The 25,104-nt window shown below is 39.3% G+C and overlaps 1 protein-coding gene across 2 annotated transcripts in view; it reads right to left on the reverse strand.

The window, feature by feature from the left end:
• Positions 1-592: 592 nt before the first annotated feature.
• The window catches only part of aff2 (AF4/FMR2 family, member 2), a 92,380-nt gene continuing 67,868 nt past the window's right edge, over positions 593-25,104 (reverse strand). Inside the window, exons 11-26 of one of the 2 annotated variants that reach the window (XM_079353052.1) lie at positions 21,056-21,173; positions 19,775-19,880; positions 19,559-19,697; positions 18,820-19,035; positions 17,212-17,395; positions 15,038-16,090; positions 14,804-14,919; positions 13,849-14,044; positions 12,866-12,996; positions 11,570-11,633; positions 10,565-10,701; positions 10,321-10,392; positions 8,354-8,447; positions 6,570-6,622; positions 5,300-5,514; positions 593-4,332 (exon numbers count right to left, since the gene is read on the reverse strand). In XM_079353052.1, coding sequence (XP_079209178.1) covers positions 4,211-4,332; positions 5,300-5,514; positions 6,570-6,622; positions 8,354-8,447; positions 10,321-10,392; positions 10,565-10,701; positions 11,570-11,633; positions 12,866-12,996; positions 13,849-14,044; positions 14,804-14,919; positions 15,038-16,090; positions 17,212-17,395; positions 18,820-19,035; positions 19,559-19,697; positions 19,775-19,880; positions 21,056-21,173 — 3,016 coding nt within the window. In that variant the 3' untranslated portion in view covers positions 593-4,210. Of the gene's footprint in view, positions 4,333-5,299; positions 5,515-6,569; positions 6,623-8,353; positions 8,448-10,320; positions 10,393-10,564; positions 10,702-11,569; positions 11,634-12,865; positions 12,997-13,848; positions 14,045-14,803; positions 14,920-15,037; positions 16,091-17,211; positions 17,396-18,819; positions 19,036-19,546; positions 19,698-19,774; positions 19,881-21,055; positions 21,174-25,104 lie in introns of both variants that reach the window. The other variant, XM_079353051.1, reaches the window with a different exon arrangement.

Raw genomic sequence — 25,104 nt, forward strand, 5'->3', positions numbered from 1 at the left:
ATTGTGACGTGTGTTGGATGTTTTTCCATGATGTCAACAGAGCAATCTTTTAAAATGAATGTTACAGCACTATATCAAACAGATAGATTGCACTGCTGCATGTTGTTAAAAATAAGGATCATTTTGTGAAATTAACCCTAACCATACAGCCACGTCACTGTTAGACGATAAAACAAAACATTGATTGAACTGGACTAAACAACACTCACGTGGAGCAGAAGGGCAAAAGCTTGCTTGATCTTGATTTTCAGTATGAAGTCAACGTGTATCCAGTGAAAAGAAGCAGATGCTACAGAGTTTCATCTTTGGAATGCGCTGATGGAGCTTCATGACTTCAAATAATATTTAAAAAAAAAGAAAAAGAAAAGCAACAACAACATGGTGTAACAGAGTTTTGGAGTGTCAGATCTACCATTTATCAGTAAACATGTCCAGGCTTTCACATAAGGAACCACAGGTCCATGTTAGCACTTTGAAATCTTTTTTTTTTTTTTTTTATTACAAAAAAAATTGATCCCAGAGTGATAACATGGGATCTGAGGACATCACAAGCTTCATTACCTGCTTGATGACTTTCACTTATCTTATCTCCCAAACATTACTGTACATTTGAATATAGTTACAGCAAAATGAAAGTCAAAGTTTACTAGGTGTTTTAATACTGTAATCTCATGTCTCATATTAATCAAATCTTTCCAGAAGATCCTACTGTATAATTCGTTTGGACTTAGTTTACAGTCTTGCAATACAATTATGAACTTCTTCAACCAACCTTCTCCGCCAACACAGGTCTAAGTGTGGACTCTAAACCATGGTCTGTGCTTTGAAAATCACAGTCACTCACAGTCATGCCTGCCAATGAACCTCACCCCCTCCCTGCAACTTTTAAATTACATGTATTTATAGTGAGCACTATAGAAAATGTCATGATAATATTCATGGAAGGGTGTCACAAAAGCATTTTAAAAAAACAGGCCAGTGAAGCGAAATGTCAAGAAATTGTCAACAGCCAGTTAGCTTAGCCCAAACAGTGAGTGTGGAGGGAAAACTTGACTTCAACGAGGAGTGCAGTCAGTGAGCTAGCAAATCAAATACAGTTGAAATCACATAAAACTATCAGCCAAGAAAAAAATCCAGAAAGTAACACTGAAACCCAAAACTTGTTTTGGTTTTCAGTGTTACTTGGGTAAACTGACAACTCAAATGGATGCTGAAAGAAAAAAAATCAACAACAAATATTAGGTATTTATCTGCAAGATAAGAGCAAGAATAAAAAAAAAAGTAAGATTGAATTGTTCACCTTATATCAACTCTCATCAGTGTTTGTGCTAGAATTAGCTTAACACTTGTTGACAGTAACACATTTAAAGTCTTAATTTCATATTTCATTCATGTATGTTCATATTGTTTCACAGTAATACTGATGTTGACAGTTCACTTTAGTTTTGAGCAAATGGTTCTGTGTTTTAATGAAATGGATCTTTGTTTTTTTTACAATGGACAGAAGTAGTTCTTGGTCTGAAGCTATCCTTTATTGCATGCACTTGTTTCAGTTTGTCAGGTATCTTGGACAGAGAAGACAGCAGATAATGTAGCTCAACACAATAAATAACACAATATTTTTAAAGCCAAACCTTGGTGTTGTCATGAACACCAGTTCAAAGCTTATGGAAACACTTGACATTACAAAAACAATCTCATGTTTATACCAATATGGTATGGAAACTCATTTAGATTATCTCTTTTTAAATAAATAGAGCAATTCCCAACAGACAGAAATAAAGGCACTTGAGTTATTTTTTTTTTATCAAAGTGACAATACATTTCCAAATCTCCATGGATTTTCAAACACATTCTGCTATGATAGCATGATCTACAACTTGTGGGTCATAGCCATATAGGCAGTCGCGTATGATTGGACTGTGGTCATAACAGAAGAGCAGCCAGCTCAAGAAACCGAAGAAGGGCCGTCTAATAAATGGGCTCAGCTTCAGCTGCTGTTTTACCTCAGGCGTGATACCATGCCATACACATCAGGCTGCAGGCACCTTCACTTAATTACATTATTCAACCATTTATTTTCATGCAGTTCAGGCAGAAAGTGTTGATTCTGATTATTTAAAGGTCATGTTATGCACAATACACTTTACCATACTATTCTAACACTATTATGTGTAAAGCCTCCCTCTGAAATGACTCAAGTCCACCCTCTCTGTCTTTTACCTGCTACAGTTTTTCAGAAAATGTGTGATCAAACAGGCCATTTGGAGATTTTTTTCTTGTGACATCACAAAGGGCAATAATCCCTCCCCCAAGGTGGGTGACACTCCCACAGCTAGGTGTTTGGTCTGCCCTTTGAGTCTGCCTTCTCACCATAAACATTAGGGCAGGGGTCCTCAATTAGCGAAGAGAGAAGCAAAGAGAGGTCACTGGAAGCATCAGGTAGAAGATAGAGCCATGTTGTTTTGCCTCCAGAACAAGCTTGTTTTACAATTTGTTTTTCTGGATCGAACTTCCTGATATCAGAGTTTTTTTTTGAGAAACTAGTAACTACCTCTGAATAGCACACAGGAGTAACAAACGAAACCACTGTAGTGGAAAACTTAAGAGTTGTTTCTTCCACAACAAAGAGGCTTTTTCCTCCAAGTCAGCGAGGTTGTGTCTTTTAGATATGCTCTGTTTCTTACATGGTATTTCCAAAGTCCTGATACTTATGACAATTTGCAGTAGGTATTTCCTTACATGTAAAAAGTACACTACAGTAATTTCATAAAATGCTCCAGGTTCTTCATGTTATCGCATACGGCTGGCTGCAGTTCTGATACAAACTTTTAAAATAACATTCAGTGTAATTGTAACCTAAATTTTTGACTTTATTTTCCGAAATTCACGACTTCTTTTTCAACAACCTCTTTGTCTTAACGTGGCCCTAATACTTCGTCGTATTAATCTAAGGTTGACTTCAATATTTGTTGTCTCTAACCCATGACATTTCATTTTTTAACCTCATCAAAATGATAGTTTCCTTTTTCATCAATAAGGGTTCAAAACCTGATCGTATGTGTCTGTGTAATTTCAGGCACAAAGTCATCAATACTCAGACAGACAGACAGACAGACAGACACACACACACCAACATATAAGCGCGCGCACACACACACACACACACACACACACACACACAGATATACGCACAGATACACGTACAAACACACTCATATGAAATTTGTTTCATACGATTGATCCACATAGAATTTTTACCAGTTGACTCAAAAACAATCACAAGAATTCCAGTATATACATTACAATATACACAATATACAAAACTCAGTGTTGACCAGTCAGATAGTGCTAAAGATAGACTTGGCAGTCAGCTGTATACATATTTGTACCGACACCTGCACACGAGGGAGAATGGAAAACAAAGACGAGGCTTTATGAGATCACAGTGATTCGATCCCATTAAGCCTCATGGTTGTCAAATTATATTCAGAATGGTCGTTTTTTGCTTTAGCAAGAGTTTGACACAATGATGGATGGGTAACTGTTTAGAAATGAAAGCATTTCAATGTCAAACAGGCTCGTTAATAACAAACTGTGTGGCCCCATTTATAGAATCAAAGTGTTCATGTTCAGCTGGGCTGTAAACCTGCCTGATCACAACCCTACAGGGGCTTGTCCTCCTCAGTCCAGCTACAGACTTCTTCATATTGAAGTTATGAGGCTTTCAGTGTACTCACGAATTCCAGATCTGACTTCAGACGTTTCTATTTCACATAGATCACGTACTGTATACTGTGGCTGAACACTTCCTGTACAAGCAGGTTCCTTAATACTGTACTCTGATCGATATAAGCCCGAGGCTTTACTTTTTGTCCCATCTTAAAACACACACACTGTTTAAGCAGTTCAGAGACTGCTGAGCCTCTTTATTATCTTGCAGATTTATCAATAATTATGAATTTCAGGAATTTAGGCTACACTGCTTAGAGACAAAGTTATCCGTTGATTCCTATTTCAAAATAAAAAGTTAGTCCTTGAGTTCTAACTGCATGGACATTTCTGTGAAATGAAACACCATCTATGCTTCTATATTACATCGGTGGTGACAGAAATTGAAACATCTTCCTGAATCTCCTCTGACTTTTTATTGCACTTGGACTTCCCAGGCTTATTTCTTTTTTATCTTCATCTTGTGCTGGTCCAGTTCTTAGAGCAGGTGAGCCTCCAAGCGGAGCCAGTGTAGTCCCTGTCTGATGTACTGGACCAGTTCAGTCATGCTGCTCTGCTGACTCAATGGCTCCATCACTAAGTCCAGCTCCTGGAAGAACTCTAAAAGCATGGGGAAGAGGTACAGTCCATGTTAGATCAACCTCCAGCAACTATTTTACTTTCAGTGGACAAGCGTATGGATGGCTCTTGTTGTTATGTGATAGGCATAAATAAAGTCTTGCTCACAGTACCATGCAAGCATGTGTATTTGTGAATGTATTTGCAAGTTCACATTTCAGGTAGCAAATGCTGGAGAGCTTGGAGTCAGTCTTGAGCTGTATTTGTTCTTTTTTTTTTTTTTTTTACATTTATTTCAGTCTTTCTAAGACTGAGAAACTGATGTGAAAAAGAAGAGAATACATCAGAAAGGGCGTGCACCAGATTCAGCAGGTCGAAGGGGAACAGCGGCCATTGCAGAATTGGACTCTATATACCTGCTGTATCAGCTGAGCTCAAACAAAATGCACCAAAATGCAGGACAGTACTGTACCATAGACCATAGAACAGTTTTTGTTAGTCTATGGGACTGTAATTTCTCCATACTCTAACACATGCCCCCAGTGTGTTTGATCAGACCTCATATTAAGACCAACACAAAAAGTCCCTGCAGCAGGTTGGAAAAAGCACTTGGGTCAGTGGTCTCATTTATAACTATTGCATACACCCAAAACGGGCCCTGAAACTCGTGTATGCCCTTTCCCATGCAAAGTTTATGATCTATAAAAACAAACCTAACAGTAAACTCACATGTGCACATTTAAGTGGACTCTGACCCGTTACATTTTGGAAGCATTGGAAATTGGCAACACACAAAGTGGTGACTTGAAACCTGCAGAATGTACTGTATTTATGTCTCTTCCACTTTTTATTTCACTAACTGTCAAACTTACTGACAGATCCACGTCATTTATAAGCATTAAAACCCGCCGATGTTTCATGTGCACATGTAGTGAGCCATTTTCAATATAACAATGTCTTTACAGCTGGCATGGAGGACATCGGAGCACAAACTAGATCGTAGTCCTACCTTGGCTGTTAGTGGCCAGCCGGTCAGCTGTCTCCCAGTGGTCATAGCTTCGCAGAATGTTGTTCGTGATGTTAACATGACTGGCTGCCATGTGGTGAATCCGTTGAGGAATAGCCACAGATAAGCCTCCAGATACTCCCACTGCATCTCCGCTTCCTCCTCCATTGCTTGCTGGGGAGGGGCTGAGGGATGGGGGAGATGGAGTCTCTTTGACCCTGAACACAGTTGACAGGAAGTGAGTCTCATTAAAAGGAGAAATAATGAAACATGTAGGCTGTGTGCTTGAAGAATAGTTGGTTACTTGACAAAATAATCGATGGGAACTAAAGTCTGTCTCAGGAGGTTTTCAGATACTGTAACTATCAAATTTAGTACGGTCTTAGTTTTCTGTTTTCAAAGATAATAAAGACACATCAGAGTTTGAATGAAATAAACACATCAAAAGACCAAAGACTTTATTTTTCTAGTCTGTTGTGCTTCTGACTGTGCTAACACTACAGTACAATGTGTTCACCACCCAGCGCTCTCTACTGCTGGGTGGTGCCATAAGTACATCGAGATCACTGATGTGTTTTTCTTTAATTCAAACTCTAATGAGTCTTTATCTTTAGCTCCGGCCAGCCTATAGTATCGCCCGATATTAGCATATCCAGTGACTTTCTGCATCAGCTCATTTTATCACAGATATATATTGATATTACTCGATTTATTCAACAGTTAAATAACATTTAATTCATACACTATCAGTTCTTTCTCATCAGCAGAGTGTGCTATATGGTTCTAATAGCAAAACAAAAGGTGTGAAACATTAAAAGCACAGGGGACCTAGAAAGTTAAACTGTCATCAACACATTTCACATTATTCCCCCACACAATCAAAAAAGAAATGCCTAATTATTTTATTGGAAACTGTTCATACAGTAAGCTATTTTATGTTTATTTTGAAGCTATATAGTTGGCGGAAAAAGTAAGAACAATAAGACTTTTGTATTTCTCATAAATGTAGAAAATGGTATCAAATAATTTAAAAAAAGAAAGATTTTTTCACGCCTCGCAATTTTCAAAGCACAGCTACAACTTCCAGTCACCTCACACTTCTTCTTGGTAATCCCACTTTGTGATCTCTGCCTCATATCTTCAAGCAATTGAACTCTTTGAGTGGTTTGTTTCGACTGTCAGTGACTACAATGTATTAATCACTTGAATGACATATCTTAGATATCTTAATGAAAGGGGTTTGTGATGGGTGTGTTAGTGTGCATATACTCACTTCCCATTGGTCCTCCAGGGAGAGGCGGCTTGGTGGGAACTTTTGGCTGAATTCTGGGTGGTAAAAGATACAAACAAATCTCACAGTCAAAACATTTTGTTTTTCACAGGAAGGACAGTGAGATGATGCATTCATCAGTAGTCATATTTCTAACACTTAGTCTGATACGTAACTCCATCCAAAACTAAATATGAGGGGAAAACTGCTTTTCTTGATTGTTTTCTTTTTCTTTTTAAACAAATCCAAGCGGCCTGACAACTCATCCAATGATCCATATTGATTTTAGAGTCTGGTAAAGCCCAGACAGAAATTTACCAGGGTGGCCCTTTAATAAACCAAACCACGTCTGTGTAATAAATAATAGTTAGCATTATCATCATCCCTCTTTTTTGCTGGTGTCAGAAACCTAAGTATTGATCCAATGTCTTGCCTTGTTTATTTCTCGTTCTTGTTTTTTTGTGCTCCCAGACAGAGAATTCTTAATTTCATTTTTCTTCAACAACAAGACAAACTTTGTTTTTCACAGTAATAATGCATATCACGCACAGCAACACGCGTAGCTGAGTGCTGCTGTTAGATAGCTTGTTAGCCCTCTTAGGGAGGTTTACTGCAAAATGTACACATTTTGAGCCACTGCTATGGTTTACAGTTTTTCAGCCCTGCGGGGCCCCAGGCCTTGCCTTTTGAGACCTCTGCTAATGATAGAAACTTGATATTTTGTTCCCTATGTTCAAATTTGGATATGGTCCTAGATATTCATCAGTTCTCACATAACTGAATCCAATCATGGGGAAACAGTTTACTTGAAAATTAAACCTTCAATTAACCTGATTAAAAAGGTTCTTGATTAAAAACAAACATTTTCTTCACAGTACAAGGACTTGAGTAACAGTGACCACATCCCTCAACTCTTGAACTAATCCTTTAACCAGGTGCATTTGTAGAATTTGTAGGAATGGTGGGGACTTGTCCCATCCAATATTTCACTTTTACAGTCTTTACTCACAGTTTTGTTTGCAATGGAAATAACTGATCTCTGGATGTACGTTGAACATGTACAGAGACTGTTCATGTTTAAGCTTTCATCTTAAAAGACTCCAGAGGGGATTTCACAAACTTCTTTAAACTTCAGAGCAACAACAGACTTCATTATCACATATTCTGTTGTTATCATGTGTGGATAACAACTTACATTTCAGGCTTGCGAAGAGTTCGATCATCTCGTTTCAAGGTCTTAAGGTATCATGCCCATATTTTTTACTGAGGAATGTGTTTGGTCTAACATGAGCAAAGTCAAGCAGTAATGAAAGCAAGCATATCAGACCGATAAGTGATTGGTAGCTTTCAGCAGTTATGATGAATCATTGGATCATTGCTTGATAGCAGTCGATTTGCCAATTTAGTGAAGTTTAAATTTAATTCATTTATCTGGTTTATCTGAAACTAAATGTTAAAGAACGTTGGCCAAAACCCTTCGAAGCAATTACCTAATAAAGTCACTACAAATCTGTAAACATTAAATTGTATTTAATCTAAATATGCTAATTTTATCTCAACAATATAGTAGAATCTTTGATGTAGTTAATTAATTGAATTTGATGGTAAGGATGGATTCATGAAGTATTCCAACATCAATGCACATGCACCAATATAATCTTCTCAGGGATTTTAATGTGCTTCCATGTTATTCAACAAAAAGAGGGAAAATAAAAGAGAAGAAGATTTAAAAAACCAAAACAAAGTCTGTGTCAAACTGTATTTGTGTCAATGTGTTTGTCTGTTACCTTGAAGTACTCCATGAGCGACCGGGAGTACTTGACAGCATGGTCTTTCTTCAGATGGAACATCCTCAGATACAGCAGAGACAGACAGCGGTTACTATGGAAACAAAATCATTAGGAGGAAGATGAAACTTCTGAAGATTCCCTTTGAAACCTCATGCTGCATCTTATTTTCATGTTGTCTACAAAAATTCAGTCTGACTTCAAAAGTGCCCCACAGCTCCTCGTGGATTAAGGGGATCTCCAGAGAAGTAAAGACTGTGGCGAATATTTAAAGCTACCACACTCATGTGAAAATCAACAACTTAGCTTGTGAAGTGAACTCTTTTATTCCAGAGCACACAAAAGTATATAAACACCGAGAAAAAAGTTTCTTTTATTACTTTGAGGAAGCCAGAGGTTAAAGCAACATTAAGAGTGCTTTCAATTCTTGAGGGATATGTTTGACAAAAATGGAGAGTATTGAAGCTTTCAAAAATCTCTCTTCAGAAGACGTTTCTGTAAGAGATGAAATTAAAAAATGGTTGTACAGTTACAAAGAGTCTCATAATTCAAAGAAAAAACAGGTTTGAGTCGAGAAAAAGAAAATGCTCACTCTGTCTGTATGCAGGGTAACTTTTACAAAACATTTCACTTCCACTAAATCATGTTCTCATCCTGATACAACAGCACGTTGCTATTTACATGGTGGGTTTCAGTCTTTATTCTTAGAAAGAGCGGGCCCGAACATGCTGAGGTAACAGCTCTCCTTCCATTGTGCTCTGACCATGCAGGAGACAACAGGCAAGAAATATATACTGTATATATAGAAGTAAAACATCTAAATGGTTGGATTGAAGTTATTAATAGTGAAAGCAAAAAAAAAAATCCCATCCAAATAAAGAGTACATTTAAGCATGAGGTACAATTTTATAACTTCAGTTAGACTTTTTTGGGGCGTGGAGGGCGTGAGGAGGACTTCTCCTGAGGTGTGTAAGAAAAGGGAGAATGAGCACCTTTTTTATCCAGTAGACGTTGCCCTTTAGCACAAGGGGCTAACCAAAACAAACCGCCACACTGAATCCTCCACCCTCCAACCCCTCTCCCCTCGCGTTTGCAAAAAAGGACATATCAAATTTGAACACACCATAATTAACCCTAATTAAGCAGTGGACAAAATTGTCCGCGTTAGAAAGCTAATGGTAGCGCTTTTTAGATTGCTCGTAGCTTTACATTGGATGTCGATTTCTAAATTCTAAAAACCATCTGTTATTCTACTTTTCTCTGGTTCCTCACTTAAACAGCTTTTATATGGAAAGGGATGAGCTGGCCCGTCTCATTGTAGACATGACTCAGACAGATATTTACAGAGGATATACTGGATTTCTGCTGTATGTACATGTAAAATGTTGCATTCTTCCTTGAAGTGTTTCCTTTTATTCTGTCATCCCTAATTACCCCCATGCCTAAAGGATATTAGAGAGTAAATAAAAGCTTGCTGTCTGTCAGCCCGCTGTCCCATTAAAAGACAACTGTTTATAAATGTGTCATTACATGAACAGATATTTAATGAAGCAGTGAAAGTACTGTGGTGCATCCCTGTTTGTGGATCTATTTGAAGCTGAGCAGAAGTGCGATGTGAACTCGTCATTTTATGCACATTTACTAATGCGCCCTCTAAAAAGAAGGGAAGGTACTGCACCAGAGACCTTAGACCAGTTTTTTTGGGTTACTTTCAACATAAATTAGACTTAACGCCAGCTACCACACCTCACACATGTACTGGGACGAACATTGACCCAAGTTCACCTGCCTTAACACTTCCTGTGCACTGATTCATGTTAAAAATAACAATGACACATTTTGTGGCATGTGCAACATATTCAAACATTTAAAAACAGGATTTTTATGAGAGATGAAATGAAATCTATTATCAGGGCACATTTAAATCACATGAAACACACACATACAGTATACAAAGAGAAGCGTACCACAACATAGCTAGTTTCTTCTCAGCGACGGTGGCTGAATGGCTGGTGAAGTTCTTTAACCTCATGGCGTACCTGCAGAATGGAGGTGGTATTTATTATTTAATTATTAAACTGGCAATGTTTACAACATGTAATTTTCTGCCCGTTCTGCTGACCTGCTTGAGCAGGTCTCATGAACATATCTAAGGCTACACTGCACTGTCTACATAGAATATTTAGGTGCTAAAGACACTGTTTTCCATACCTGATTAGCTCCACAGTCTCAGAGTACATAGTATATGGGGATTTGGCCTCGAGTGGATCTCTTTCCATCGCATTTCCACACTCTATAAAGGAGAGGGCACCATCTGTGTAGTTCACCGCTTTACCAAATTTGTCCATCTATATAGGGTGAGGAAGAGAAATAGACAAGTAGCGTCAGAGAAATGTAAAACAATTCTTAAGTTAATTGCAATTCAAATAAAGAAGCTTCATAACGTTATTTATGCAAAGTAATGTGGGCTCCTGTGACACTGTATAATCCTACAGACTTCATCATTGCAATAAATACAAGATATTAAACAGTACAGTCCCTGATGAGGAATACACGTATTTTTGAGATGTGTCAGAAATGACTGACATATGGCTAAAAGTACACAAACTATTTAAGTGAAGACGATAGACTGTAATTCTTTGTCATCAAATAATTTACCTCATAAAACCATATTTCTAACTGTGTGTGTGTGTGTGTGTGTGTGTGTGTGGGGTGGATGAATCCAATCTAAATTCATGTGCACCAGTCCATAGCACGTATACCTGCCTGCCTAACTTGCACTAAACTTACCTAATTAAAGTAGTTAGGTGTCGTGGCAGATGTGGCATAATTTGAATATTACCATATCCACGCCTGACCACTGTAGCTTCACTAACGCCAAACCTGCTCCTACGTGTGACTAAGACATTTATTTTTGTTAGGTGTCAGCCAGGTGTGGCGTATGTGTGCATACACTTTAAAGTGTGGCGTCTGCAAACACGTTAACACGTTAAGGCACATTAAACACACATGTGGGCGCGACTTGTGCATTGTGCTGCGTGTACCCATCATAAGGCCCAGGAAAATGTCAGTGTAGTGTCAGGCGTTGGTCAGGTTGAAAAAGGTCTTTGCAGGCAGGGGGGAAGTGTTTGAGTGACTGGTGCACATTAATTAAGAATTGATGGACCACCCTCCGTTTATGCTTTTCTGCAAGCTGCAAACAGTCAGGAACCTTACCAATGCATCAGCCTTGTGTTTCAGCCTCTTGGCCTCCTGCATGTAGTAGTCTGCACCGTGGACCCTGGAAATAGCAGATAATTACTGACATGTTAAACACGCTCAGAGTTTAAAAAACACAAATAAGGTATATCAAAAAAATAAAAAAATCTATAACGTTTATAATCATTAATCCTGGGTAGTTTCCAGTTATCCATACCACAGGTTTTCACATAAACTTAGTATGAGAAAGGTAAACATGCCTTTTTACGATTAATAAAGGATCCCTCTGACTAAAATAAACACAACGTGGATCATCTCTCAAGATTTTTAAACAACTGAACTGAAACTTAAATTACTTCAAATATTTCCTAAAGCTATCAAATCCAGAGAAATCTGTAATTTTATGGTTGACACGGGACGTGTCTTGTCATGGCAGGCGCAATGACAGACAGAATGCTTATCGTTGCCATGGAAACACCAGATGTTACTCAAGGACCATTCCATAAGGAAGCGAGAAATGCAACTGAAAGCGGTCGTACTTTTGCTGTATGTGCTGCTGTGATAAAAATGTCATGTAAATGATACTTGGACACATCGTCTGTAAACATATTCTCTTTCTCAGGTTGGTTTCACCCGTTTGTCTTTACTAGAGTCAATGCTGAGTTCGTTTGGGAGCAGCAGAGAGAACTCCCATGATTCAACACCAGCCTTGACCTCATCTTTTGTTATGGTGGAATATATTGGCAGAATCTACAGACTGTGTCTTTAAAGCAAGACATGTATTAGAGGAGCACATGGATCCACTTTATTTTCAGTATCGTACTACTCGATCGACATTGTATTGGATGGATTGGGTGCATTATGCAGTTTGGTGTGAGTATAACAAATACCAGAGTGGACCAAATACACCTGATCACAAAGTGCATACAATACATATACTGTATAACTAATACATGGTCAATATATGTATTTTCCTCACTTTACCATAATTAAATTCTAAGCTCAATAAGAAATGGCCAGGAGGATTTTCTTAACCTGTGCCAAAGTAGAGTGATCATTTGAATCCACTAATTAAGAAACAAGTTAGCTCAAATTTCTAAAAGCAATAACATGTAGAAAGAACAGATGCTGTGTCCTACTGACATGACACTAAGTCCTTTTGCACAGTCTGTAAATATTTGAAGCATGAACTACAAGCCCATCTCAGTGAACCCCGGTCAATGTCTAAGAGTCTGAATACTTCTAATTGCCGAAATACTGACAGTACCCAGCAAAGATATTGGTGTGTATAAAAGACTGTGTATTTTTACATACGTGTCGCTAAATGACAGTCTTGGCCTGCGAAGTTCAGCAGCTTCCATCACTGGTTCTGTCCACACCTCCAAATTATGTCCATTGGCATGATAGCTGTCTCCACTGAGCTGCTCACTCTGGGTATCAGTTTTCTGTTGAAAAGAAGAATAGATGTTTATACTGGTGATATTGAGTGGTGCTCATGTGGCATTCAGACCAGTAGCTGTGAATGAATGGACTACATGGTGAGTGGTAAATGGACCTGAACTCGTATAGCTATTCTAGTCTTCAAAGGGCTTTTTATACTACAGGTCGCACTTACACATTCACACACTGATGGTACAAGCTGCCATGGAAATTGTCTGTGTGTGAATTCGTCTCCCATGCAAACACCTTAATGAGCGCATTGGAAGAGCTGTGGTTTAACAGCTGATCCTCAGTAAGACAATGAAAAACATTCCCCCCCCCCCCAAAAAAAAGACATGTACTTTGGACTTTTCTCTGTCTCTCTTTATATCTCCATCCTGGTATTATGCTGGCCTATTTCCTGCTACAACAAAATGTTCTTACAAAGTAAACTGAGTGTCTACAGACCCACAAAAAGTGAAATAAACCCATCCAGTCCGTTGTTTGTGGTCTGCATAGGTCTTACACACAGACAAAAATGCTCTGTTTCAAATTATCTGAACTTGTGATCAATCAGGGATTCTGGTAACCCCCCCCCCCCCTCAAAACTTTTGAGCAGGTCCGCCATTTTTATTTTCACAAGCAAAGTAAGGATGTGTACTGGGAAAACTTGGGGGGAGCTCATTGTATTTAAGGAGACACACACACCAAAATGGAGCAATCCGATTGTTTCTACGGGTCACAAACCTCCTCTGATTCATGTTCATTGGAACTAAAGCACAGTACAGATGTTTCATTTATTCCACATGGGACTTTTAGAAAAAGGTTGGAAAAGGGGGATAATAAGTCCTCTTTAAGTAGTATTTTCGTGCACTTACACTGCCATTTTTTGCATGTAACGATCCTTTGCCTTCACCTCTCCTGTGTCTGTGTGTGGAAGAGGTGGTGGTGCTGGCCTCCTGGCTCAGCGAGGAACTGCTGTCTTGTTTGTGCGGAGGGTCATCTGAGAGGGGTGACAGGAGCGGTGGAAGCAGCTTGTCATTGTGGTGTCGAGACTGCTTCTTGTTAAAAGGGCTAGAAAAACAAAAAAAAGGTAAAAACATTATTAGTGTAACAGCAACACACACACTGACTTCAGTAAGCCATCAGTCTTTGTCTCCATCGTCTTGTATAATATCAGTAATGTCTTGGCCCAGGCTGTGCTGCAGCTGTTTTGCACCGCATTAAACCCCCAAGAGACCCCAGCAGATGAAAACAAAAAAAATATTATCTGTTTTTGCAAACAAAGTGAGTCACAAGAGCTACTATTAAATCCAAAATAGAAGCAATACATTGATAGCCCAGCCTTGTGTGTGTGCAGTAAATTCAACAAACTACCTTTATTGTGCCAAGAACAACATCACAACAACTACATCAAGAGAAGAATACATCCAGTATGAACATAACATGACTTTCAAGTCTGTATGTTACAGTATGTGAGGCTGGACATGAGTGGGGCGGACTGCAGTGTCTTGAGGATACACAGAAACACATGCACGGGTTACTTTCACAGTTGATGAATGTCAGCTTAGGAAGTTTCATCAAGGTGTCTACATGTCTGCTATGACTTCTGTTAATCGTCTAATTTGTTGTGAATGTTGCATCAAAACACTTCATCGATCATGTATTCCAACAAACCAGCATTTATGAGATTGATATGAAGAATGTTCCCATATTATTAATGGATGCCACTTAATGCACAGATTCAAGTGTAAAGGCATTAGTACACTTTTCTCCTGTTAAATCCTGTGGGGACAATTCTAAAAACTGTGACCGACATGTCCTACTACTCACTCTGTGTTGTTGTTTCTGTGGTTGGGTATTGGAGAGATGCACGGTGGAAGGAGCTGGCAGTCTTTGTCCAATCGCAGCTTCTTATTGGTTTCCATTGATGGGTAACTGGGATCCGACTTGAATATTGAATACATAGAGAGAGAGAGAGAGTTTCAGAGACTTCAACCTATTGGAGTGTGTTAAATCATTTAGTGAGAACTATTTGAACATGTAGGAGAATAGTCTGTGTCACACCTTATGTTTCCTCTTGCTCTTGCTGGTGTCTTTCTCATTTAGGAAAACTGTTTTTTTGGGAGCATGCCTCCTATGTTTGCCTCCTTTATCTCCCCTCTCCATCCTCCTTGCCAGCCAAGGATTATTCTGCTCTTGCACAGGGGGGTTGTCCAGGACCTCCAGACCATGGCTCACCATGTCTCCTTCCCTCCCGTCTGTCCTCTCCCCAAGCTTTAATCTCTCTCTGTCCTCTCTTTCAGTCTGCTTCTCTCTCTCTGTTAATCTCCCTCTGTCATCTGGCCTCTTAGGAACTATTAACTCTGTGTCTTCTTCTTTTTCCACTTTAGTTAACTTATGCCTCTCACTCAGCACAGGCCATAGTCTCACTTCCTGCTTTTGTCTGTCCTTCTCTGTCAACCCGGTCCTCTCTCTGTCCTTCTGCTTCTCTGTATCTGTCCTCTCACTTCTGTCCCATTCTCCCACTCTGGATCTTTCCCCCAAACCCTTGCGAGGCACCTTGCTTAGTAAACACAGGTCTATTTTTACCCATAAACATTGGATCTCTTTGTATTCCCTTAAGGGGGAGAGAGGCACCTTGTGTCCCATGTCAGAAGGTGGTGACATTGGTATCAGGTCTTTGCACTGTCCCCCTGACCCTCCAGGATCAGGGACCGAAATACCAAATGAACCACTTCCATTGCTAATGCTGAGGGAATTACAGCTACTACTAAGGCCTTTACTACCACTGCTCATGCTACTTTTACTACTGCTGCTACTGTTATTGGCCTCACTGCTTCCATCTATGACTGAAAGTCCTTTTCCTCCAAATGTTCCTGTAGTGCTTGAAGTGCCACCAGAGGAAATGCTTGGGAGAGGGGGAGTGTGTGCGTGTGCATTGGACAGTGTCTGTGTGTTGATCACAGAGTGTGTCGTCTGAGGTGGCAGAGGGAATATTTTGATGGCTTTCTCTGAATCTGACTGGCATTCAGAAGAGGAGGAGGAGGAATCTGTTTCAATGAATTCTCGAGACTTGGGAATGGTTCTGTTGGTGGTACTTCTGTGTTTCTTCTTTTCCTGATTGGGAGGCAAAATATGAAAGTTACCTTGTATGCATTTAAGAATGAGACTGATGTTTTACAGAGCAGTTCGTTAAGAAACATTTGTCAAATTGGAGTGTAAGTTTTAGGATGTTTTAAACTTCTTTATAGCACTGTTACTTGCATCATTGAGCAAATGCAAATTGAGTCTTAGATGAATAATTCCAGATTTAAGTTGGTAAATGGACTTGATGTATAGCTTTCACACCGCAGGTCACACACTGATGAAGTGTTTATACACATTCACACGTCGCTGACAAAGCAGCAGGATGAACTTAAGTTAAGTGTCTTGCCCAAGGACACAGCAGATGGGGCTGTGGGAGCCGGGGATCTGAACTTTCCGCCGAGAGGCGACCAACTCTACCACTAAGCCACAGCTAACCCATGCTAAGTAACCACCAATTGTTAACTGAAACTGACAGGTCGGTAGTTTAGAGGAGCATATGCGACATGAGCAGTCAACTTCAAGATTCAGCAAAGACATTATCGTTACTTTTTTAAGACTTGAACTTAACCAACTTGATTCAGACAAAGTGACGACATCCTCAAGCATTTGAAATCAGTTTTATGCATTTCACCATTAACAGAATAATGGGTGAATCTTTTTCATCCCCCTGTCTTAACTTCCATATCGTTCATGTTAAAATTAAGTTATTGTTTCTGGAGCCTCATGACCCTGTAAAATATGCTGGATACACAACGATTTTTCGCTACAGTATTTAGGAAGAGTGACAGATTTGATTCTAAAAGTGTTTTAAAATGTTTAAATGTAGTGAATCTAAATGCTCATTTCATGCATGTACTTCAGTTGTACATGCTTTTAGTTGTAAAAGTACCGTGAATTAATTGACTGATGGAAAAACCAAAGTTGTCGCAGCTTGACAGACATTTTTTGTTTTAGCATTTAAAAGTCTGAGCGGCACAGCGGTGAACCTCACAGCTTAAAGGTTCTTAAAGCTGCTGGCTGGAGTTATTCTTGTTTCTCTTCCTATACACTCGATTCCTTTTAGAAAATACAAAGACATGATTCATATGTTGAGTCGTCACTCTTAACACAGCATACACACGCAACCACCCAAAAACAAATTTAACACTGACTGCAGGTAGTGGCACCGCTGTCTGCTGTGGTGCTGCTGGTGGAGTAACTGGGTTGTTGTTTGTTGCACTTCGAGGTTCTTTCCTGGGGGCTGTTTTCCCACTGGGTGGTTTGCTTCGTGTCCTTGAGGGGTTCTGATGTTCTAGTGATGGAGGAGGCAACATGTCCTTTTCCCTTGCTGCAGGGCTACAGAAGAAGAGCGACAAAAAAAAAAGAGAGAAAAAGCAGCATTGAGTGAAGCACTCTCTCTGTAATGTAGTGTAAGACTGACTAAAGAATGTAAAGTTTGCCGAGGCCTGCTCCAGGGGGAGGCTGTGTATGTAATGAAAGTATATTCGGTAAGTCAGCATGAAATAATTGAAAACAGCATGCATTCTGCCAAACTTTTTGAAGTGGAGAGATTGAAAATGGAAAGGAAAAGGAACACAGTGAGCTAGGAGGAAGAAAAAGAACAAAAGCTACAAAGTCAGTTTTATTTAATTAACCCAATATCAAGCTGAGGTGACATTTTGAAATTGATTTTACTCAGTTAAACTGAATCATCAATTCCTGTCCAATGTGCACGTTTATTTTATTATTGCCTTGGCTCGTTATGCCTTCATCTGAGACAGGACAGCAGATAGAGCTGGAAATCAGAGAAAGAGAGAAAAGAAGATCAGACCCGAACCGAGACCGCCAACATGGAGAACCACATGGAGCGCACGCACCAACCGCTAGCCTACAGGCGCCCCCCCCCCCAATGTGTACTTATTTACAAATCCTCTGACCAAAACAAGTTTTTTTGTTGAATAAATAATAAATGAATATTTTTTCTGTCTATCCTGTTCAGGACTTTCAACACATTCAAATGGCTTCTTTAAAAATATTACCAGTAAGCCTAATAGTCAGTGATTGGGCGTGTTAGAACTCTACTCGAAATGTAACAATGACCCGAAATGTAATAACTGGTTGATAATGTAACAAAATGCTGTGCCCAAAACGTAACCAGTTGTTACTTTTTGGGTCAGTTATTAAATTATGGGGAAGGCAAAAAATGTTTTTCCTAATAATGTAACAACGTATGAATTTTTTGGGCAAAAAGTTACCACATTTTTATTTATTTAATTGTTATTTATTTATTTGTGTGGGGCTTATTTGTTTTGGGCTCATCATTTTGTCATTTTGTGTTTTATTACTTTTAAAAAAAAAAACATTTCGGGTCGTTGTTACATTTTGGGCTCTAACAGGGCATAATCATTTACATTGTCATATTCTGACAACATTTGAACTTTTGGCCTGCATGCCCAACATGTTCTTCACCCAACACCTGCCCACACACCCAAACTAAGTCTGCCAGGTAAATATTTCACTTAGTGCCTGGCAGTGAAAGTCTTAGATGCCATCTCCTCTGCACCTGCTGCTCTTGGCACAAAGTATTGTCAAAATATTGTTCCAACATTGGTCGACCAAGAGAAGAAAAGGCTTACCCTACCCTCAGTTATAACTCAAAACTAGTGCAGCTAGTAGGAATGCAAAATAGAGGAGTGAAAATGTAAGCAGTGTATGGTTGATTTCTCCGTCTTTCAACACTACATTCTGCCAATCAGGTGTTCATGTACGTTCTTCCTTACCTATGTTGATTTAATCTGCTCCATGTCTGGTTCTGATTAACCTCCAAGCTATTGGATGTCTCTGTCTGTCTAGGCTGTTTCTTTCCCGTGGTGTTCCTTCTCTGGGTTGGGACCTCTGGCCCAGACATTAGGCCTGATGATAGCTTCATCTTTGACCTCTGGACCTCCCCAGAGGCCTTCTGGCTGGGTTTGGCCTTGGCCTTCTCTCTGCTCGGGCTACAAGGAAGAAAAAAAACAAGAATGAATGAGATTAACTCTTGTCAGTTGTTGCCATTGACTGTATATTATTATGGACAGCACGTCAGAAAAGGAGTTGGCTGGTGGAACAGCCTAATTGACACCACTTCCCTTTTGCTACTCGAAGAACACTTTCACCTGCCGATAAAATGTCAACGATCCCTCAGGTCGGTACAGTCCACAGCAGAATAGTTTCTTGTGTTGATTTAGACCAAACACTCACAGTTATTGTTAGTCTTCCTTTCCTCCTCTACTCTGCTAATCTGGTTAAGAACGCTGTAAGGAACTGCATTTGTCAACAGAGCTGTCAGTCATGACATATGCATCAAATAACTAATCACAACAAAAATCCAGGTTTTATATATTATTTTGGCTTTACTACTAGGCTGCTGTTACCTCCATCTTGATATACAGACCCTCATCCCTCTATCAGTGCTTCATCAAATAATCGACAGATTTATCAGAACAGAAATATCATTCATGCTCCTACCAGAAGGTGCACCTTGAATCTGTGTGTTCCACTTTTGGGGCAGCTTCAACAGGGTTGCTGTTGGAACCACATGGCGAAGTCTTGGCTGCTGTACCCACTTCTTGTGCTTCATTCAGGGGAGAGAAAGTGTCTGGATCCTGGGTGATGGAGCCTGGGCACACAACGGTTGGACTCCATTAAATCATTTCATTGCTTTGACCAGTATCAACTCCAGCTGTCCACACTAACCTGTGCCATGATGTTCCTGCTGTGAGGGAACCAGCGGTTTGTTTTGGGCTTGGACCTTATTCAACCAGCTGTCCAGCTGCCACTTGTTGCTGGACGGTGGCTCAGGCTGTTCAAAAACAAATATATCAGGATATATATAGGATATACAGTGTATTACTTAGTAACTCATGAATACCCTCCAGAACACTTAATTTTGTTAAAGTATTTTTACTATGAAAGCATAATTTGAATTACTCTCTCCTTCTGCTGTGTGTGTGACTGAATGTTTCTACGAAAACTATGTTCAAATATTGTGATGAATACTTTTATAATTGGGAATCAGTTTTTATGATACTTTAGAGAAGTGGTTACTAAAGTGTGGATCGGGGCCCCTTGTGGACACTGTTTGTGGGGTCTCAAGATTCCCTCCTAAAACAAAAAATGAAAAATTGTTTAAAATGGCATATTTTACTCATTGTTGTGAAAATACATTCAAAAAAGTAAATGTTTGGGCTATTGTGTGTTAATGCCAATGTTGGGAAAGGCCTACATGTACTAGTGTGTGCCATGTTAAATTGTTTAATATAAAAATCTATATACACAGTGTTGTAACATTTATTGAATGCTTCAATGTACTGACCGTAGATATGAATTGATTTTTTTGTGTCCTTTCTCGCTGTACTCATCATTTGTGTGTGTGTGCTTCACTGTGTGCGCACGTGAAACATTTCGGGCCATCCCTGCAGAAGTCAATAGCCAAGCCTGGCCATCCAAGAAGTCTGTCTCTGCCCCTGGTTGGGTTTTTAGTGTATATAAAAAACTTAAAATCTTAATTCACTCATTTATGAAGCTGGATCATTTTTATCCCTCATATATTTTCCGTTGATCAGTTTTCTTTCTTACTTTTTCTTGTCCCCTGGTTCCTCTGTCTCTGATCTAAATGATTTATGAATTTCTCTGATTGGTAATTTGTTTATGCTAGGTGTTCAGCTTTCTGATTGGCCAACTGGAAGCTTGGAGCACAGGGTAACGCAGGAGCTTTGGATGGCAGAACCGCACTTAGCGACCTCTCAGTGATAGAACATAGTCAGGCAGAGGACTGTTTGACCTCAGGAGTTACAGCATGGATTTTATTTAGAGTAGCACCGTCCAAGACTGTGACTGTGACAGTGTGGAGACACCATGGTTTCCAGTAGTGTTTCTAAATCTATTAGATCTATATTGTTCATGTGGAATTCCCACACATCAACACATAGCAATACACTTTTCATCTGAAAACAAATATCCAAAACATCATCCTACCTCTGGGGTGTTTGTGCGGGAGGCCGGATTATATTCGCTGTCACTGGAGCTGCTCTCTGATTCGTCAGTGTCAGACTCTGAGCTGCTCTCTGATTCACTGCTGCTCCCTGATGCTCCACTGTAGAAGCAAACGTGAAAAAGAGAGAAAGAAAGACAGAGAACCATTTCAGCAGTTTTGTACAATTAACACATTCAACCCAAGGCCTTAACTCATTACGGCAGTTCTACTGTTCACATTTGAAGAGGAAATTATCAGTAAATTTGATTTCATCTTGCCACCAAATGGACTTCAATACATTTATTCTCCTGATGAAACCATCAGTTCACAAATATGTTAAAAAACGTAGTTAAGCAGAGAAGATTAGGCACGTTTTTCACGGGTGCTACACACATACTGAGCTCTGCGGCTCATCCCACAAATACATGTTCCTTACAAATGTAGCACCATTTAACAGGGAAATAAACAAGCTTTCCAACAGTATAAGATTTATTAACAAGAAACTTTGTTACATAAAAGAAATAATATACCAAAGACATGTTTTTCTTACTTTTTGTGCAATATTTAATACTTATCTGTGATACTTTTTTTAATTGACTGAAGTCAACTCTTGTCAGAGAAGCGTGTCATCCTAGTGTTTGTTTGCTGCATGTTATGAATACATATGAAATACTTAAATCAGAAATCCACACTGTTGAGTGTAGAATAGTGACTACCTAAAACAGACGTCTCTATCATAGAATTCACCTTCGTTAATCTTTTTTGGGATGTTTTTGTCTGATTATCCCCAATTGAAGAAAATTAAAAAGAAGAAGGGAGTGAGCCAACCTGTCATTGATTTAATAACGCCAAAGAATCCGACTACAAAGAAAATGACTGCTGATAAATGGAGATGTGCAGGGTTGACATGGTTATTGCCCACTCTGGTTCTTTGAACAATCTCATCTTCATCTATCCTTCTCCAGCTCTTTTAAATGAGTATAGCCCTCATCCCATTTTAAGAATGCACACACACACACACACACACACACACACATTTTAACACTGAAATTGCAGCTGTGTGCACGTGTGTGTGTTATGTGTGTTTGTGTGTGAGTGAGAAAGAGAGAGAGAGAGAGAGAGAGAGAGAGAGAGAGAGAGAGAGAGAGAGAGAGAGAGAGAGAGAGAGAGAGAGAGAGAGAGCGAGCGCATGTAATTTCAGTTCAAGGCTTTCATCACAGCAGGCACCAATCTATGTGAGCAGTCAAGCAGCAAATCCATCAACTGTTCTGTGAGCGAGGCACGCACACAAACACAAACACACAAAACGATGTATGAATGTGTTGTCTACCCTGTTTTTCTTCTTTCGCCACACATCACTTTCTCTCCCGACTTTTGTTTTCAATATCAGTTACATTTTACAGAAGTTTATTTATTCTGTTTGCATCAAAGTGATCGGCAAAGTGTGGAGTTCAATTCCCTGAATTCAGTTTTTCCTCGAAATAACCTCCTCTAAGCATCAATAACAGTTCAGTCTATAAACATTAAAAACAGCTTAGAAACTGTTTGGGAATAAAATGAGAAAGCTCAAATGAAGCTACATTGGGTGAACCATGCTTATAACTGTACAGAAAAGCTGTGCATCAAAGTTAAAGCAGATCATCTTCTGATGTATAGATCGACGGGTAGATCCTTGGGCTGATAGTCCACGTGTCCATGTGATCTTGGGAAAAGGTCCTGAACCCTAAATTGCTCCTAAAGTCAAAGCCATTGGTTTACGATGAGATATGAGTCTTTTAACATCCACACTGATGGGCTGCCGAGTCTTTTCATAGCAGCCTTTGAGCTCCTGTTATGAATATGCTGTGAGAGGGTTTCATAAAGTGTTTTATACAATGTTTACATTCAAATATCCAAATTAATAAAAAAAATTGACTAAACCTATGTCATATAGATATTTTTCTCTTGAGTACTTTCATTACATCAAATAGAGCTGGGCGATATGGACCAAAACTCATACCTCAATATTTTTTCGCTGAATGGCGAGACTCGATATACTGTATATCAATATGTCTTATATTAGCAGTCAGTGGCACAAGTTCAACATGTACATGAAAATAAACAACCTGTTTGTGCTGCTGTGATAAAAACGTCATGTTAATTATACTTGGATACCTCGTCTGTAAAGACATTCTCTTCCTGAGGTCTGTTTCACCTGTTTCAACCTGTATCAACGCAGTTTGTTTTCAATGGGGTGGGCTTGAGTAGCAGATACTGTACAACTTCCATGATTCCCCCCAAGCCTCAACGTCTTTTTTTGAGTGTCAGAGTTGTAGAGTCGGAAGTTCTGAGTTTCATCACAAGAGTACAATTCAAGGAGACTTTAACTTTGGAAATGAAGCTTGGTCTAAAATTCTTCAAAGAAATAATCATCTTTGGGCTGCATTTCAGAATGTAGACAATTTCTACAAGCTCTACTTCAGTTTAGGTCTGTTGCTTAAACATGTATAATTTTACATTTCTTCATGCTTTGGCCCTGCAAAAAAAAGCTGTACTGAAAAAAAAGAGAAAGAAAGTATTGCGTTTCTTTCACAGATGGTAAATCAGAGCACACACAAAGAGTTCTTGCAGCTCTGCACAGCCAATAGTTTGTTGAGAAGAAAAGCAGGTGATTTTAATTGGACATGAGCCTTTATGCCATGAGACTTTGTCAAATCTGTTGTAGCTAAGGTTCATGGGAAAAAAAGATTCCCCTATCCAGCTCATTATTTACGTAGACCTGGAGATAGAGGTGGCAAATAGTACTGACATACTTCTGCAATGACAGTACAGTCTTTATGAATTCACCCCAGAGTTAACATCAGTCTAGCATCATTACCATTCCTACCCAATTTTGGCAGTAAAGGATGTGGAGAAAAAAATGTCAACTCAGAGTGCATTTTAACAAGTACACCCATTTTATATTTCATCAGAGCTGGATGTAGGATTAAAGAGATATCTGGGTTTTTTTATGGGCTAGGGATGGGTACAAGCTCTCAAGCATTCGAGTACTCGCTGCTGACTCTAGTTGCAATTTGTTACTCGCGCACCTGTGCAAGCGCTGCTTTTGGCTCATACAGCATTATTCTTGTGACCCAGCTTTTTATTCTCACAGAATATACGAGCAAGGAAAATAATGAACGGGATAGAAACGTATGACTTCTCCGGCCACGGCTTCAGCTTTAGTACTCATGAACCAGGTGAACAACAAAAACAACAAGCAGCTACGGCAACTCTCAAGGGACAAATTAGACAGAAAGCAGTTGCACAAGAAATACAGAACTGTCTACACCTGCGATATGTAAGTCAAGAAAAGTGATGACAAAACAATGAAATGGATGTTCAGTGCAAGATTTGTGGTGTTAAAATTGCATACCATAGAAATATTAGTTTGATGCTTAAAAAACAATTGGAAAACAGCAGAGACCTAAACAGGCAGTCTCACGTCAGCCCTGTTAGCACATGTCGTTAGCCTGCTAGTAACCAAAACGGTAACTGAAGATATACTCCCATTAAGTTTTATAGAAGAACTTCAGAGAGCTCAGGGTGTTTGTCGAGCCGGAGTACAAGCGAGAACCACAGGTGCGAGGCTGTTCTTTGAGAGTGTTAAGCAACACAGTACAAAGTACATACTTGCCTATGCTGCTGTCGTGACATGACGATCACTTTCTGTTGTTGGCTATTTATTTATATTTATATGTTTATGTCATTTTTCAGGAATAACAGGCATACAGGCATTTACTGGATGTTTATGTCATTTTACAGGCATAAAAAATCTTGCTTCTGACGCAAGAATTTTTTATGATGAGAAAATAATCATCATGATAATCATAATAATCATGCTAATGATGATAGTCATGCTAATGATGATAATCTGTGAGTACTCGTTCATCAGGTAATTCAAGTACAGAGATGATAGGAAATTGCCATCCCTAGTATGGGCCATACAAACGAGGCTTTGCACAGGTGAATGAGAGCCAATAAGCCTGCTGCGTATTATTTCATATTTCTTCTGAATTATTACAACATGTCA

This window comes from Symphodus melops, assembly GCF_947650265.1.
Source record: "Symphodus melops genome assembly, chromosome: 9".
NCBI classification, from domain to species: domain Eukaryota; kingdom Metazoa; phylum Chordata; class Actinopteri; order Labriformes; family Labridae; genus Symphodus; species Symphodus melops.